General features: G+C 34.1%; 1 protein-coding gene across 1 annotated transcript; it reads right to left on the minus strand.

Moving 5' to 3' along the window:
• Window positions 1-11,730: 11,730 nt before the first annotated feature.
• LOC141606391 (uncharacterized) lies at window positions 11,731-15,506 on the minus strand. Its single transcript, XM_074425499.1, has 2 exons — window positions 15,223-15,506; window positions 11,731-12,118 (listed from the first exon to the last, which is right to left on the minus strand). The coding sequence occupies exons 1-2, from the start codon at window positions 15,343-15,345 to the stop codon at window positions 12,017-12,019; spliced, it is 225 nt and encodes a 74-aa protein (XP_074281600.1). The 5' UTR covers window positions 15,346-15,506; the 3' UTR covers window positions 11,731-12,016.
• Window positions 15,507-15,635: the final 129 nt, after the last annotated feature.

Consider the following 15,635-nt stretch of genomic DNA (forward strand, 5'->3'; position numbering starts at 1 on the left):
TACTTGTATACTTTACATAAGATAAAAATATATCGGTTAGTCTCTTTTAGGATGTTCGTATCTGTCTTTAAGTGTAAATGGGTCAAATACTACTTGATGAACCAAAAGTTTGTCATTTCTTGTGCAGTTTTTTTATTTCATCTATCTATTCGTCACGTTTCTTGTTTGAAACATATATGATCGTCTTAAACAATAAAAGAGTTTACCAAGAGAATGATAACTCTTATCCCAGTTGTCTATATAGGTTGGTATTTAACTTGTTTTACACTTAAGACGATCGATATAACCGTATTCAGTAGTTATCATGTGCGACGATTGTATCCCATGTTTTTTTTTTTTTTTTTTTGCAAAATGTAACCACTTTTGGGTAAATAGATACCACTTTTAAAAAATAGGTTATTTTCTAGCCATATAAAGTGCTCACTATTTAACCAAAAATGGTCACTATTTATCAAAAAGTAACACTTCTCTACTTACCGCACGTTAGACCGTCGTACAAGAGAATTTGTGAACCATATTATGAAAGACCAACTAATTAATTAATCACAAATTTTCATTATAGACGGAAGATATCCGTCTATAATTATAAACGGATTAAATATCCACCCACTTTAAGCATAACACAAATAATAAATTTGACCCGTCTTTTACTTCAAACGAATATATACATGTATGGTGAGACTAAATATTAATTAATTAATATGATGAGATTTAGGTGTGATATTGAGACGCAATTGGTTGGGACTATTTTTTTCTGCATGTAGAGCCGTACCCATCGAATCAAGAGGCCCCCTATCATGTTTTTTGCTCTACTCTTGTTTAGGAACTTGAGCCTACGTTTCGTGGGGCTGCGTTTTACCTTAATTATTTACTCCAAAATATATTTTCAGCTTCTTTTTACCGTTGACGTTATTGTTAGTCCGTAGTCAATGGAATTAATTACTCCTACGGGGGTAAACCGTAAATGCTCTTTGAAAATAGAAAAATAGACTTTTTCACCAATTTTAGTTGTTACTGCTTTGAAATAAAAACTACAATACATGGAAAAATATAAAACAACATATAATAATTGGTTTCTTCGATACATATAATAAAACAGACCACGATATTTGACCAAAAAAAAAATACTTAGATAACATATTTGCTACTCTGGTAAGTCAACTCCGTGATGAATATACAAGCATAAAAGGAGAGTACAAATTGTGCAACTCGAAGAAAAGTAAAGAAGTAAAAGGTAATTTGTTGATAATTAACATGTAACTGCAGTTCAAAGTTAGAAGATGTAAGAAAACATGTGACCAAGTTCACCAAAACAATTCATGCTTTTGTCTTGTAATCTTAAAATAACCTGTTAGTTGGGACTGTGCCTCAAAGTACCAACACAAATTAGATTTATTAAGATGTGATGCCTTAACTACTTTAATGTTTCTATTAACTCTTCTTTTGCATAAATTGTGGTTTAAGAGTGTAATATGTTTTAAATTTGAAACGAATCAAATACTTGTATGATACTCCCTCCATATCACACCAATGGTAACATGGACTTACTTTTTGTGAGGAAAAAAGTAAGTTCATGTTACCATTGGTGTGGTATGGAGGGAGTAGATGAAACAAAAATAGGATGTCTAAGTACTAGCAAAAGATTTAGGCTATGTTCTTTTGGACCTAATTTTAGCTCATTTCACTATTTCAGTTCAGTTCAGCTCAGCCCCGCTCCATTATGTTCAGTTCATTCAACTCTTTTCAACCGAAAAGACACATAAATCATGATCTTATTTTATACTCCCTCTCATTCATCATAATCTTCCCATTTTGTTTTGGCACAATACTTTAGGAAAAGTATTAAAATAGGAGTAAAAGAGTTGTGTGAGGTTGGTGATAGGAGAGATGGATGAGTTATTAGTAGTTAAATAAAGAATTGTGGGGCCAAAACATAAAGGAAAGTAATAAAATAGGAACAAAAGAGTTGTGTGGGGTTTGGTGATAGGAGAGAGGAATGAATAAAATAAGAGTAAAAGTTTCTAAAAATAGAAAGAAGAACATTAGTTGAATAATCCGTTTCGGAAAAGAGGGAACATTATAGTGACTGGGAGGGACTATATGCAAATGGAGTAGATTTAACCCGTTTTCATCTTAGGATGGATATTATCACCTTAAGAGAGTTTTTTTACTACTAATAGCAAGTTTTCTACACCCAAGATATTGAGTACCTTCTTTGTTGGTTTAATTTTTTCTTATCTACTTATATTTTCTCATCATATAAAATACTTTATTTTGATTAAAATATGTCCTTTTTTTTCATTCTATCTTCTTTGTTTGTTTTTGTCGAAAACTACCTTATATTTAGGGGTATTTGTAAAAAAATTACCTTGTATTATACTACCTTTGTTTTCTCCTTTTTTGGTCAAAAACTACCTATGTTGAAACTATGACGAGATTTGATCCATCACAAATTCTCATTTGTGACGGAGGTTGCGACGGGTACCGTTTCCTCTCACAAAATGCCCATGAGCAGGTGAGTGGGAAGCACATGGGCCTCAAAATCCATTTTTTTTACCGAAAAATATCAAAATGACCCGTCTTGATGGAAAGGGTAGACAAACACAAAGGGAGAGCAGGGGAAGACAGCTGTGTGAGTGAAACAGGTAGTCACCATCGAGCATCTACATCAAAATGCGATAAATATCAAACTTTGAATTACTAGCAAATACTCGTAGCAATAATGAAGGAGCATCTCCTCACACTTTTAAGTTTTAACCAACCCCATTTTTCTACTTTTTGTAAAATTTTCGACCCACTTGTTACTTATTGTAAGTCATAATTTACTTTATACTATTTCTTGTCATAAATTCATCATAATTTACATACTTAAAATCGTTAAAGATAGATATTTTAAGTAGATAGTCATACAAATTCAAACTCGCATATTATAGTGCACTATTAATGTCTTTGTAACTCCTTTGACACTAAAAATGACATCAATCACCAGTCACCACCAACATTTATGCGCATAATTTGTAAAATTAATATTCCGTATTTTCTAACAAATGATTTAAGCACCCGATATATATTATTGTACTCTGTAGTTAAAATAGAAATATAGTATATTGTAAAGCCAGATGGGGTGTGAATATTGGACATAATTCTTGTTTGAGGGAGCAATATTCATTTTAACGGTAAAACAACTCCAGATAAATACCGTATAATAAGAATAACGACATTTAGGGTGTGTTTGGATTGAGGAATTTGGAGGGAAAAGAAAGGGAGGGAGAGTAGGAGATTAATGTTTGGATAGTAAATGAGGGTGGAGAGAAATGGAGGGGGAGAGACTTGGAGGGATCTAATTTCCATCATCTAAGCCTAATCAAAATCTCTTCACAATAGGCAAGATTTGGAGGGAAATTGTATCCAAACAACCACTCTCCATTCCCCCTCCCCTTCCCTTCTCTCCCTTTCCCTTCCCTCCTTCCCCCTCCCCTCCCTTTCCCTCCAATTTTGCTATCCAAACACACTCATTTTGCTAACCAAACAAAGGATGGAGGGAAAGGGAGGGGAGGGAGAAGGAGGGAAGAGAAAGGGATGGAAGGGAAGGGGAGGGAGAATGGAGGAGGTCATTTTCTCTCCAAATCTTGCCTTTGCTGGAGAGGAAATAATTTGGCTTAGAGGGGGGAAGTGGAGGGATTCATTTTCACTCCCCTCAAAATCCCTCCACCTCCATTTTGCTAACCAAACAAAGGATTTATCATCCCTTCCTTTCCCTCCAAATCCTCTTATCCAAACAGACCCTTAGTAAATAGTCAGTCTTAGTATCATAAGTGAGAGTATTTAAATTCATTTTATCATTAAGATGGAAGCTATCTTAGCTAGTTGTATTGATAATAATAATTTGTGTTGTGCCATAGAATCGTAACTTTATTATGAAGTTACGGTTTTTCTAACATGTGTCTTAAGGACACATAATAAAAAGTCATATAAAGCATATTTTTAAGATTCCTTTTACCGAAACAATATCTTTCTATTTTGCATTGATTCTTAAATATATTTTCTTAAACGTCTTTTTATAATGTATTTTGAGTGTACATGTTAAAAAAATCGATAAAGTAAAGGGAAAATAATGATGGTATTATGGGCCAACAAAAGTTGACATGACATGTTGTAGAGATCGTGGTTGAATAAAAATGCATGAATTTCAGACTTAAGATGATGATAAGCAAAGAACCTAGATGTCTCAAAGGAAGGAGCAAAGGAATAAAGAGACTTATGGGCATATGGGCCATCCGACCCGATTGTTATGTAATTCCCAAGCTACCACCGCCAAGGAAACACCCTTTTAATCAATCATAGAAACTTCTCCTTATTATACTTGTATATAAAAATACGGTTTTTTAACGTGTGTTCTAAGAATACACGATAAGAAGCTAACCTGGAAAAAGATTCTTAAGAATAGGTATAGACTAGTACTTTACCATAATTAATTAAATAATCTTGTAAATATTTCTTCGATAAATTTTTTCATGTGTGTCGTAGGGCTCATATTAGAAAAATCGTTTAATTAAAAATAATATGGAGAAATGTCATCTTTACTATCAACAAGCTAAGGATAGAGATAGGAGGATATGGGAAGAATTTTATTACACTTACTAGATTCAACGAATTGTCTTTATTCTTTGCTTCTTATCTTTTAATCAACACACACCCATCCAACAACCTCCCACAACTATATTAGAAAATGCAAGGGAACAAAATTCCAAAAGAATTTCATAATTATTGATTGTAATAGTATGGGGATATATACGAAGCTAGGGTAAAATAGTAACCGGGGCCGATTTGTACTTCGTTCACGTCTATACTCGTTTATCATATATCTCATACCAGGATTTTAAAAAATTTCGATGTTTATTAGGATTTTTGGATTAGATTATTTACAAAACATACAAATTAATCTATATTTTTATTTAATTAATGAATTATAGCATTTTTTTTTCAACAGACTTACTCCATATTTTATACTCGTAGAGCGCTTTTTTATCTATACAATATAATAAAACAAATCGAAAACATATATGATAATAATAAACTTATTATAAGATGGTTTTTTTTTATAAATATAGGTAAGACTAAAATCGTAAAATGATTGCAAATGATAATATTGTTTACGTCCTTGTTAATGAGAGAAATATAATAGGTTCAAGGGACGAAGTAAAATTTACGCTAAATTGAGAAAAAGGATTACGCATCTGAGGTAGTACCTCAGACCTTGCAGTTTTTGAGCTTATACACATTTTTTCTGAGTATATTACCATTTATAAATATAGTTTTTGAGCAATATTATATTTTTTAGTGTAATGTTTTAGTAAATATGCTCAAAAACTTTATACTAAAGCAGAACTCAAAAACTTTAAAATAAAACTCAGAAAATAAACAATAAGAGGTACTGCCTCAGATGTATAGTCTATGAACTATAACAAAATTATAAGGGAAAAAAAAAACCAAAATAAAAAAAAACATAAGCAAATTTAAAAAAATCCACATTTCCCTGATTCGAACTCAAGACCTACAAAGATCTACTTCACACTAGCATGTTAAACACTTTGCTAACTGCAGACCATTGTTCTACTTATTCATATTTGTTAATTAACCTTGCAAATCCTACCCGGGCCACGGCCCATTTGGCCATACGGTAGCTTCGTCTATGGATATATAGTACTCCCTCCATTCAACTCCACATTACATGTATTCCTTTTTCGTCCATTCAACTCCACATTACACATTTCCTTATTTGGTTGTACTTTTATTACTATAATACTACAATTCCACTATTAAGGCCCACAAATTACACAAAATTCACACTTTTTATCCATTTGTTGTACTTTTAATATTATAATATAGTTTTCTTAATATTTGTGCATAAAACATATATGCAAAGTGGAGTTGAATGGAGGGAATAATAACTAGCAAGTCCGTCATGGAACTGCTAGTTAAAAGTATAATACAAAATCATTTTCATTTATGAAATGTATAAAGTATAAATAAATGGCGGATTTTGGAGTAAATGATAAGGAGTTGAGGTTTAAACAATTGAATTAGATGAATGTTTAAGATTTAAGAATTGAGTCAAGAAGGATCGTATGATAATTTAACATACATTGAAATACGAAAAATCAGTGGAGGTCATCCATTATACATAAACACATTTCTACGAAACTAGAGAAAAATAAAAGCACTTGAGTTCTATTAGCTTCGGATTTCTAGCATGCATGTACCAAGTTAGTACATGTTAATGTCCAAAAATACATCAATTATTAGAATACTTAAAAGTGTTGTTTTTCATATGTAATATGAATATTTCATTATACATGAGGAAATTGATAGTGATAGAACACTTGAGGTGGTGTTTTTCATTCGTCTACTACATGCCGAGATCTACAATTTGATTTTGCTTTATATTGCTATCAAATATTCGCCATATTCCAAAATACCTTTTTATCTTGGTTTTGACTCGAACAAAGGAGAAATGCTTAAGTACAACGGGTTGTATTCTGTCACTATACACCAAAACAATAAGTGTTGAATTTGAAAGCTACTTTCACAGATAATAGAGATCTAATTAGTTAAGTTATACGATAACATGCTACATCCGATATATCTAAGAATTTTTCTGAAGTATACATATTAATTTGACTATATATTCTTAAAACTTTCAAACATCCTCAAAACTTATTTACTCTATAGTTATACACCAAAATTCCAAGAGGCCAAGACATAAAAAAGACCCAAGGGACAAGGCACACGAGTACACACCTAACAATAAAAAGTTCACATGCAATCACACTTAAATTAAATAAATTACAAACTTAGAAGCAAAGCAAATCCAAACAACTTAGCAAACAAGACCCACAAGATGCCCAAACATGTACTCTAAGCTCCAAGCTCACTCAATGATTCAGTAAACGCCATTTATCATATGATACTCCCTCCATTTCGGTTAATTATTATCTTTTAGTTTTAGTACAAAGACCAATAAAAGAGAGAAGAATCAATTATTAAATGACAAATAGATCAACTTGAATATGAAGGATCGAATTACTGATCATCAAATACATTCTTTAAATAAAAAGTACAACAGTTGATTGAGATACTCCAAAATGGAATAGGACAACAAATGACTGGGACGGAGGGAGTAACTCATAAACACCTTTTTCTTCTATGTCCTTAAGTATTTAAAAAAAAAAAACAATTTAATATCCAAGATTTAGACTATTTTCATTTTGGTGTTCTTAAATTTTAGATAGCTTCATTTTGGTGCCCTAGATTTAGGTTGTTTTCCACTTTGATAACCCGAGTTTCTAAGATTTAAAATGAATAGTAAGCATCCAAAATAATGGAATAAATAGCTAGTTAGTATAGACAAATTTCAAGATAGAGACATGTATTTGTTTGTATAAGACCATCATTTAACAAATACTCTGTATAAAATAAATAAATAAATAAATAAAACCAAAATAAAATTGGCATGACATAACTCACATATATAGTCTCATACATTGATACAGCCTTATCATAAAATTAAACTTATTCTTTACATAAAACATGACATGGTCCTGATTAGATACATATCGGATTATTAGCAAATAGCAATAGACATTTTTGTACAAGGACTCACACTTTGACACTAAAATACTAAAGAGCAACACTTAATTATGTTATAATTAAACATGCTTATTATTCTTAGATTGACCAAATTTATGTGTAGGTTTATTATACCTTAATTAAAGTTTAAAGGACAACATTATATTGGTGATTTGGTCCCATACTCCCATGCCTTTGAACTTTGAAGGCTTCTTATGTGAGTTATGTTATACTCTTTCAAGCTTTATTATATCATTAGTTAGGTAGATCCATATTGACAAAGGAACATATCCAATTATCTCTCCCTCCTCTCAATGCTTACGTCTTGATCTCAAAGATTTAAAGGACCACATCCATGTGATTCTGTACTCTTTTCATATAATTGAAGAGAGAAACTCTTCATTTCAAGGACATGATTATCAATTCATTATATACTCTTAGACAAATTTTTGTTTAAGATGGGTAGGTGTATTTATCTTAAATTTAAAATGAGTTAAATAGTATCGATTACACAAAAGCAGAATGCGATGAGAAAAATTTGTTTATATGCTCAAGCTCAAGTAGGATGATATTTGACATGTTTTAATGTTAAGACGGATACATCTGTCTTATGGGAGACTAAGCCCTATCTTGTTTGGCTTAATTTCAAACTTTCACTTCAACCCATTTCAATTCGATTCAAATTTCAAACATTTCGACTTTCTATTTATCCCAAAGAAATTTCGATTCAATTAAACTCATTTTAGTTCGGTTTCAGCTCACATTAACTCAATTCAATTCAGCACAGCTCGACTCAGTCCAAATGAATAAGGCCTCATTGATAATCTAAGGGTATGTAAGTATGTTTTTTTTTTTCCAAATTCTTATTTCAGAAATACATATTCATTTTAAACTCAAAACGAAACGAGTAGAATATATGTGACAAAAGCATAATGCTTAGGAAGTAAAAAAAATAAGTTATTTATTTATTTATTTTAGTAAGTATTTTCTGACTCGTTTTAATTTTAAAATGGACAGAACCATCATGAGGACTATTGGTTTATTTTTTTGTGTTTTATTATTTTTTAGTCCCTCCTTTAGGAGTAAATTTGAAGTTATTAAAGCATTCTTTTTCAAGCATTATAAGTTGGTTGCATGTTTTCAATCAATAAACTACTTACAAATAGTACTACAATGGACCATAAATCTCAACTACTTGATACAACTTTAAATATTGTTGGGTTAGCTTTTGTTGGTCTCCAAGATTCAAACTTCTCCTTTATACGAGTACAACATTAGATTGGTACCACAAACTAATAGCCCTATTCTACTTAATTTCAGTTTAGTTCAAAAAAAAATTGGTTTAAAAGATTACGGTCTACATAATGTAATCATCTCAACCATGTTTGAATCGTTTGAAAATTCCTGAATTCTAAAAAAAATCTTATGATTTCCATTTTACAAGAATGGGCAAAAGAAAAATGTAAGATTGAATATAAGAACTAGAATTTCAACTTACCACAAGAACTAGATAAACAACTCGGTCAATTTCTATGTTTTATTTTAATCGACAAAGTTTCACTTGTATAATCTTCATCATTTAAAAGATTAATGTATTTTTCTAGACAACTAAATGATCACGAATGAGTAATGACCGGAAATTATGTATTAGTTTAAGAATCAAGATGATGCATCATGTATACAATGGCGAATTTTGAAATAAAAATTAAGGGAACGCTAAGATGTAAACTGTTAATCTAATATGTAAATACTTACACTCAAACACCGAGTCGAGGGGGGCTGAGTAATCATTTATTCACGGTAATGTATAGAAAGTTTAATGATCAAGGGGGGCAGACTTCCTCCCAACATAACTAAGGTCCTCCACTAAATACATAGTAAAGATTAACCACCGAAAGCACAAGGGTAAAAACTTGCAAGTTCATGTTTCATGGTAAATGATTTGTGTATATGTAGAACAACAATAGGTCTTGGTATAGACGGGTGGACGAACAGACGGGTAAAGACCTCTAATAAAATGGGTAGGGGGGACAAGGTGGGGCACCCTCATGTGCTTCCCACTTTATGGCAAATGGGTATTTTGTAAGGGGAAATGGTATCCGTCTGTACGTATAGACGGATAGTGACCGTCTATAATGAGAATTTGTGATAGAACAAAATATACAAGAATTTTTGGGCCCACTTTCTATTGATAATGACAATTCGAGAAAAAAAGATATGACGACCTACAAGTGTACAAAGCAAACCAAAGAAAATAAATGAGAGCATATATTATGAAGGTGATAGTAAATTAATGAGCCCCCCATTGTATACTATCGGATGACACTTCCCATGCTGATAGGCATCGACTTTAATCTTCAAGTCGAAATCGATTGTCACGACCTGATCTCGATACTTATTTGTTACGTTGTTTATATATGGAGTATACGGAATTAAGTTGGTTTGGTGTGCTGGTTGTTTATCTCATCTTTTAACTATAGGGCAAGAAGTTTGATTATTGTTCATACAAACGGAGCAAACTTCTTATCCAACCGTTTAGAGCATCTTGCTTTTTTTACATGTAGTATAATCGAGTTTCTTCAAATAACGACCTAACCGAGTAAATTTATTTGATATTTTGGCCACGTAAACAATCAAAATTAATACTTAAAACGTAAGTATTTCTAAAAACTTGATTCTATAAGGTAATGTTACGTTTCTACACAGTGATAGAGCCATGATTTAAATTTAGTGGGCAAAATTTTCAGCAGGAGCGACCGAATAATAACATAAAATAATTTCGAAATAATATTCGAAAATTTAACTAAAAATTTCGGAATTTTCAATTTTCAGCAAGAGCGACCGCCTTACTAGTCCCGTCGCTCCACCACTAGGAATCCTACAAAAAGTGTACAATTTGAAGCTAATTAAGGAGTTACGAAGGAATAGAAATGTATAGGAAAGAATCCCCAAACACTATCATACACACAGCACAGACTAGTAGTGTATGAAAGAATAGTAATTGCAGGAAGGACAAGAAGAAAGAACAGCTTTAGGTAAGAGTTAGAGTTGCAGTGACATCTGAACAATGGCCCCTCTTCTTCAAATCTTCATATTTATTTATTATATCCAAGTGTTACCCATGAAGGAAACAACTGCCTGCTGTCAAACTATTTATTTGCATTCCAATTTTTTGAAAATTTTTGGATGATTATTTGTTAATGCAAGCCTGTACTATGATTCAAACTAGCAAAATTTTGAGACCAATTTCATGTGATTTGTGGCCCTATTGCCTATTCTATATGATTGTGACACTTGGTTTGTATTTAGGAGACTGGTGAAATCGAGCCAAGTTGTCGGTGTTGTGGCTGGTTTTGGTTGCGTTATTTCATTTTCCTTTCGTTAGTTTTTTTTATGGTCGAGCAAACGCTCAATGGATTGGGCAATTGTGTTATCGCATTTTCCTTCTGCTTACATACTGGTTCGAGATAATTACTTTAGCATTACATGTTAGATTAGACAAGGCGTGAAAAGAAGCGTCTTCTTGCTAAAGAAGGGCAAGAAGACGCACTTGTTCTCGTTATTTGATGTAAACCATCCGGTTTAATCCGGATTCGAGCCGGGTAGGACCACTAGAGCGGTATAGCTCTCCCTCATGAGTTTTAACACTGGTGCATTCCCAGGGCTCGAACACGAGACCTCTGGTTTAGCTAGAACAACTCCTTGCCGGTTGATCTAAGTTGCGCTCATGGGTTTATGTTTCATTGCGTAAGGAAGGTGTGAAAATAGATACTCTATATAGGACCGCACCACGACAGAAAACTTGATCAAGAGGGTCACACAACACACACTTAAATTCTTGGGCCCTGACATCTCTTACTCATTCACCCTCGACTACTCGTAAGAGTTAGTTCAGCTTTTGTCAAAGCACACGAATCTGTATCAGACCGACTATGAGTGCAAGAATTATACCGAACCCTTGGGTTTACATAGGATATCGGAGTAACATTCCTCGGAAATTCAATGTGTGCTGGGCTCATGTAAAGCTATTTCTGATAACATAGCTCAGAAACTTCTGCCAGGTTCATATACGTTCTATGACAAATCAACAGAAAACCCAGATTTGAATCGGCGGTTAAACAAGCAAATAATAACTGGATAAGGTGCAGTTTTTCAATCAATTTCCATTAACAGCATCCCTAAATGATCTTTTCATGATGGTAAATTGGTAATACTGGAAAGAGTACCTCAGGACGTAAATAATCCAGGGAGATTCATGTTCCAATTATTATTCATACTAACCAGAAGAAACAAACATTATATAGACTTCAACGAGACAAGCAAAAGGAGTTAACGCTCAATCAACCAGTGTACAGCATCGAAATAAGTCAAAAACCTTCTAAGCTGTCTACTCTGTTGCTTCGGCAAGGGGTTGTTGAGGAACTTCAGCTTCTTTTACCTTCTCCAGAGCAGATACTCGTTTATCCAGAGAATCATGCAAACGCTTCATCTGAACATCGAAAACAAAAAATATGGGATATTAGAGCATGAGCTTGCATTTGGTTTGTTATACCCTTTCCTCTCCATTTTTTTCTCCATGGAGAGCACAGAGTGAAATCAGTGAATAGGAGAGCAACTTCTTCTGAACAAAGAAAAACACCGTTTTTTCGCTCTCTAGCAACGGAGAGCGCCATAAAAAGCACGCCAGAGGGTTGTAGTAAATCAAGGCTGCAACACCGAAATGTAACCGTTTTATAAAGCTTTTGAAGTCCCCTAAGGCCACATTTTACAGCATTTGAAGGTGATACTGGCAGCTTTTCGCAAGATTAGCCCCGAAAGCCAATACTTTGGCCATGACCGACAGTAAGATTCAATATTATGCCTCAGAGAGCTCTTATTGTACATGCTCTTAGAAACTACAACACGCTTTTCAATATTAATGTGACATCCATGGAGATTGCACAAGCTGTCAAAACTAGATGTTCAGCAACCAGTTATTGTACAATATGAAAAATACATTCACTCGTACCATTAGCATTTATGAAATAACATACTTGGAAACCCCCCATCGGACGTGGAAGTGCAACCTAGTGGAATAGACATAGAAAGGCATCGATATCCTAGTAATCTCCAAGCCAGAACTTCTCAATTGCTATTGTTATACTTACTCATCACAAAAGCTACAGAGATATAGCTTCAACACTTCCAACAAACTGCAAGCTCTAATTGATTTTTAAAATTATACCAGACAAAAACGGTAAAGATTGATGTAAAAAATTATAAAGGCATGGAGAAAGTAAACTGCCATCGTAATTTTGTCTTGGATATTATTTTCAACAGTAGCTACACATTTAGCAGTCAAGAGTCATAGCTATCCGTCTTATCTCTCACAAATATTTTGGAGACTGGGAGTTAATCACAAAATTTAGCAACCATGAATAATCCAGCCTTATCACACTCACACCCCTCCCTAATACTTGTTAATACAAAAACTGCCACTAACTGGCGCATACAACGAGTATGATTTGCTTGTTAATGTGCAAAACGGCACTAGCTGAAGACAGGCATTACTATCTAAGAACCACAAAATAACCAGACTCAGAAGCTACAACTGAAGTTTTACAGCAAAAGGTCAAACATGCAAGCAAGTGATATCTTCAGAAGCACAAGCATTCTTAAAGCGGAACTACATAGTGTAAAACTGTAAATACTACAAACACTGATTTTTCCTTCCGTTTTGTTTATTTATTTTCCTAATGCTCTTCTTGTGTGTGTTTGCCTTGCAAGTGCCCGGAAAGATTGAGGGTTCCCTCCAATATAACCCTTAGACTGAAAAATGAATATAATCCTAGCATCACCACCCATAAATCAGTTCCAGAATCCAGACAATCAGTTTGTTTTTCTCACTGTAGCACCAATGCCAGTATTACTAGGCCTTTTTACACCCAACATTAAAAAATTGTGGCTATTTCCATGATGAACTTGGTTAGTGTTTATAAACAAGCATGTAGTGTGACAGTAACAGAAAGGTCTGGAGAAGGCCAGGTATTTACGATGAGCACAAAAGTTACTCTAAAATACTCGATATTTCTCAGTTATGTTAGTAAAACAAATCATCATCTAAATCTAATACGCCACCATCTAATATGTAGAAAAACTTCAGTGCCATAAGGTCTCAAAGTAGGCAAGAGAAAAAGATGAGATTAAGGCGACTTTGAGTATTGCCAATAAGTAGGGGTCTTGAGTATCTATAAAACCATCCTACATGCAGAGCAAAATCCATCAGATAGTAGTCCATGAGGCTTCCTTGCTTCTACTTGAGGCCTTATATCTAAAAAACGGAACATTTCGGAATTAACACGATGTCTATAAGCTAAGTGCATCCCTTGGCCCTTGCATGTAATTGTGTCTATGAGTGCCTGCTTGCCCGTGAAGCCAAATAAAATAAAACCATGTTGGTGCTAACATCACTGGGTGTGGAATCATGAGACCATGTTGACACCCCCCAGTCCCTTAAAAAAGGCACAATCTTCGATTCCCAGGGAAAGGCTGATACATCCAAGAAGCCCAAAACAAACGACGCCTCCTAAATATTTCAGAACGTAGCTTAATGTCCTTACTCAAAAATAGGGAAATAGGTACGGTTCACATAAACTTCAATTATCTCTAACAAACCTACAACTATAGTCAATTTTCTCAGAATAATATCACCTACACAAAAGACGATATATCCATAAGCCAAATGTCTTACTAACTACGAACTACGAAGCAGACCTTGTGGCTTGTGCACTGCACTTGGGCCTTGTTTGGGTAGGATATTAGGGTGCAACTCGGAAGGGGATGAAGTTAGAATCAGGATACTGTGTTTTGTTTCAAATAGTCACTTCGGCGTCTTGGGAGGACTTTATTTAGGCATGTAAAGAAGAGAAAACAGATTCATCTATCATTCTCCCTTTTGTTCTTCCAATCCAACTTAATCCAAAACAACAGCAGGTAAAGTAAGGTCAAATGTAGGTAGCCTTACACAACTTGATACCCAAACAAGAAATACTTTCCACTTCCCTTCCCGTCTCTCCCGTCCCCTCCAAATCCTATCATCCAATTAAGGAGTTAACCTACTCATCTGAGCAAGGATAACTGTCCACTTCCCTTTTGCCCACTCCATTTCTCTTCGTTCCCTATATAAAGCCAGAGACTTTTCATCCAACTTCAAGACCCTTTCACGGTTTCACCCACTCTTTCAACGCGGCAATTCAACGGACACCTTTACCCTAATCCCCTATCGTTGCTCGAAAAGATGAACTAGGTTGGTCCTAAATCGTAACCTTAACCTAACCATCAACCCTAAATAAAAATCAATCCTTTTCCTCAATTTTCCACAATAACTTCACATTATCATCACAAACCCACATCCAAATTCAACAATCAATCAAATCTAAAACAAACCCATCAAAATTCAACTCAAATTAAAAACTGGGCAAATCCCATTTCCCAAATTAATGCACCAATCTTAAAATTAATCAAAAGGAAACACATTACAATCAATTACAATTAATAAGGGAATAATCAATTAATAAAGTTGAAATCTTTAGAAAGGAAAGAAAAGAGGAAAACCTGATCAGAAAGAGAAAGGTGGGCAAGCTTATAATCATGGTAAAGAACGTAAAGACCAGCAGCTGAAGCTACAGCTGTTCCTGCAAAAAATGATGCAAGTCTTACTCTTAGAACATAACCCATCTTTCTTCTTCTTCTTCTTCTCCTCTTTCTTTTTTCGATTTCTATGTTGTTCTTGTTCTTATTTTCTGGGTTTTATAAGTTGTACGACTATCGCAAATCACAAATGTAATGGCAAGTTTTGGGCCGTTTTAGAATTCTTCGGTCGTGTTTTCATTCCCTTCACACTCGAAACTCGGTTTTATAGACCGTCGACTAGAGCTGGACTTTGGGCCGGATCAGTCCGGGCCGGTCCGGGCTGAACCCGGGATAGGTTGGTGGATGGAGAGCCCGAGCACACGCTACGGGTTGTG

Source organism: Silene latifolia, chromosome 10 (genome assembly GCF_048544455.1).
Source record: "Silene latifolia isolate original U9 population chromosome 10, ASM4854445v1, whole genome shotgun sequence".
Lineage (NCBI taxonomy): Eukaryota > Viridiplantae > Streptophyta > Magnoliopsida > Caryophyllales > Caryophyllaceae > Silene > Silene latifolia.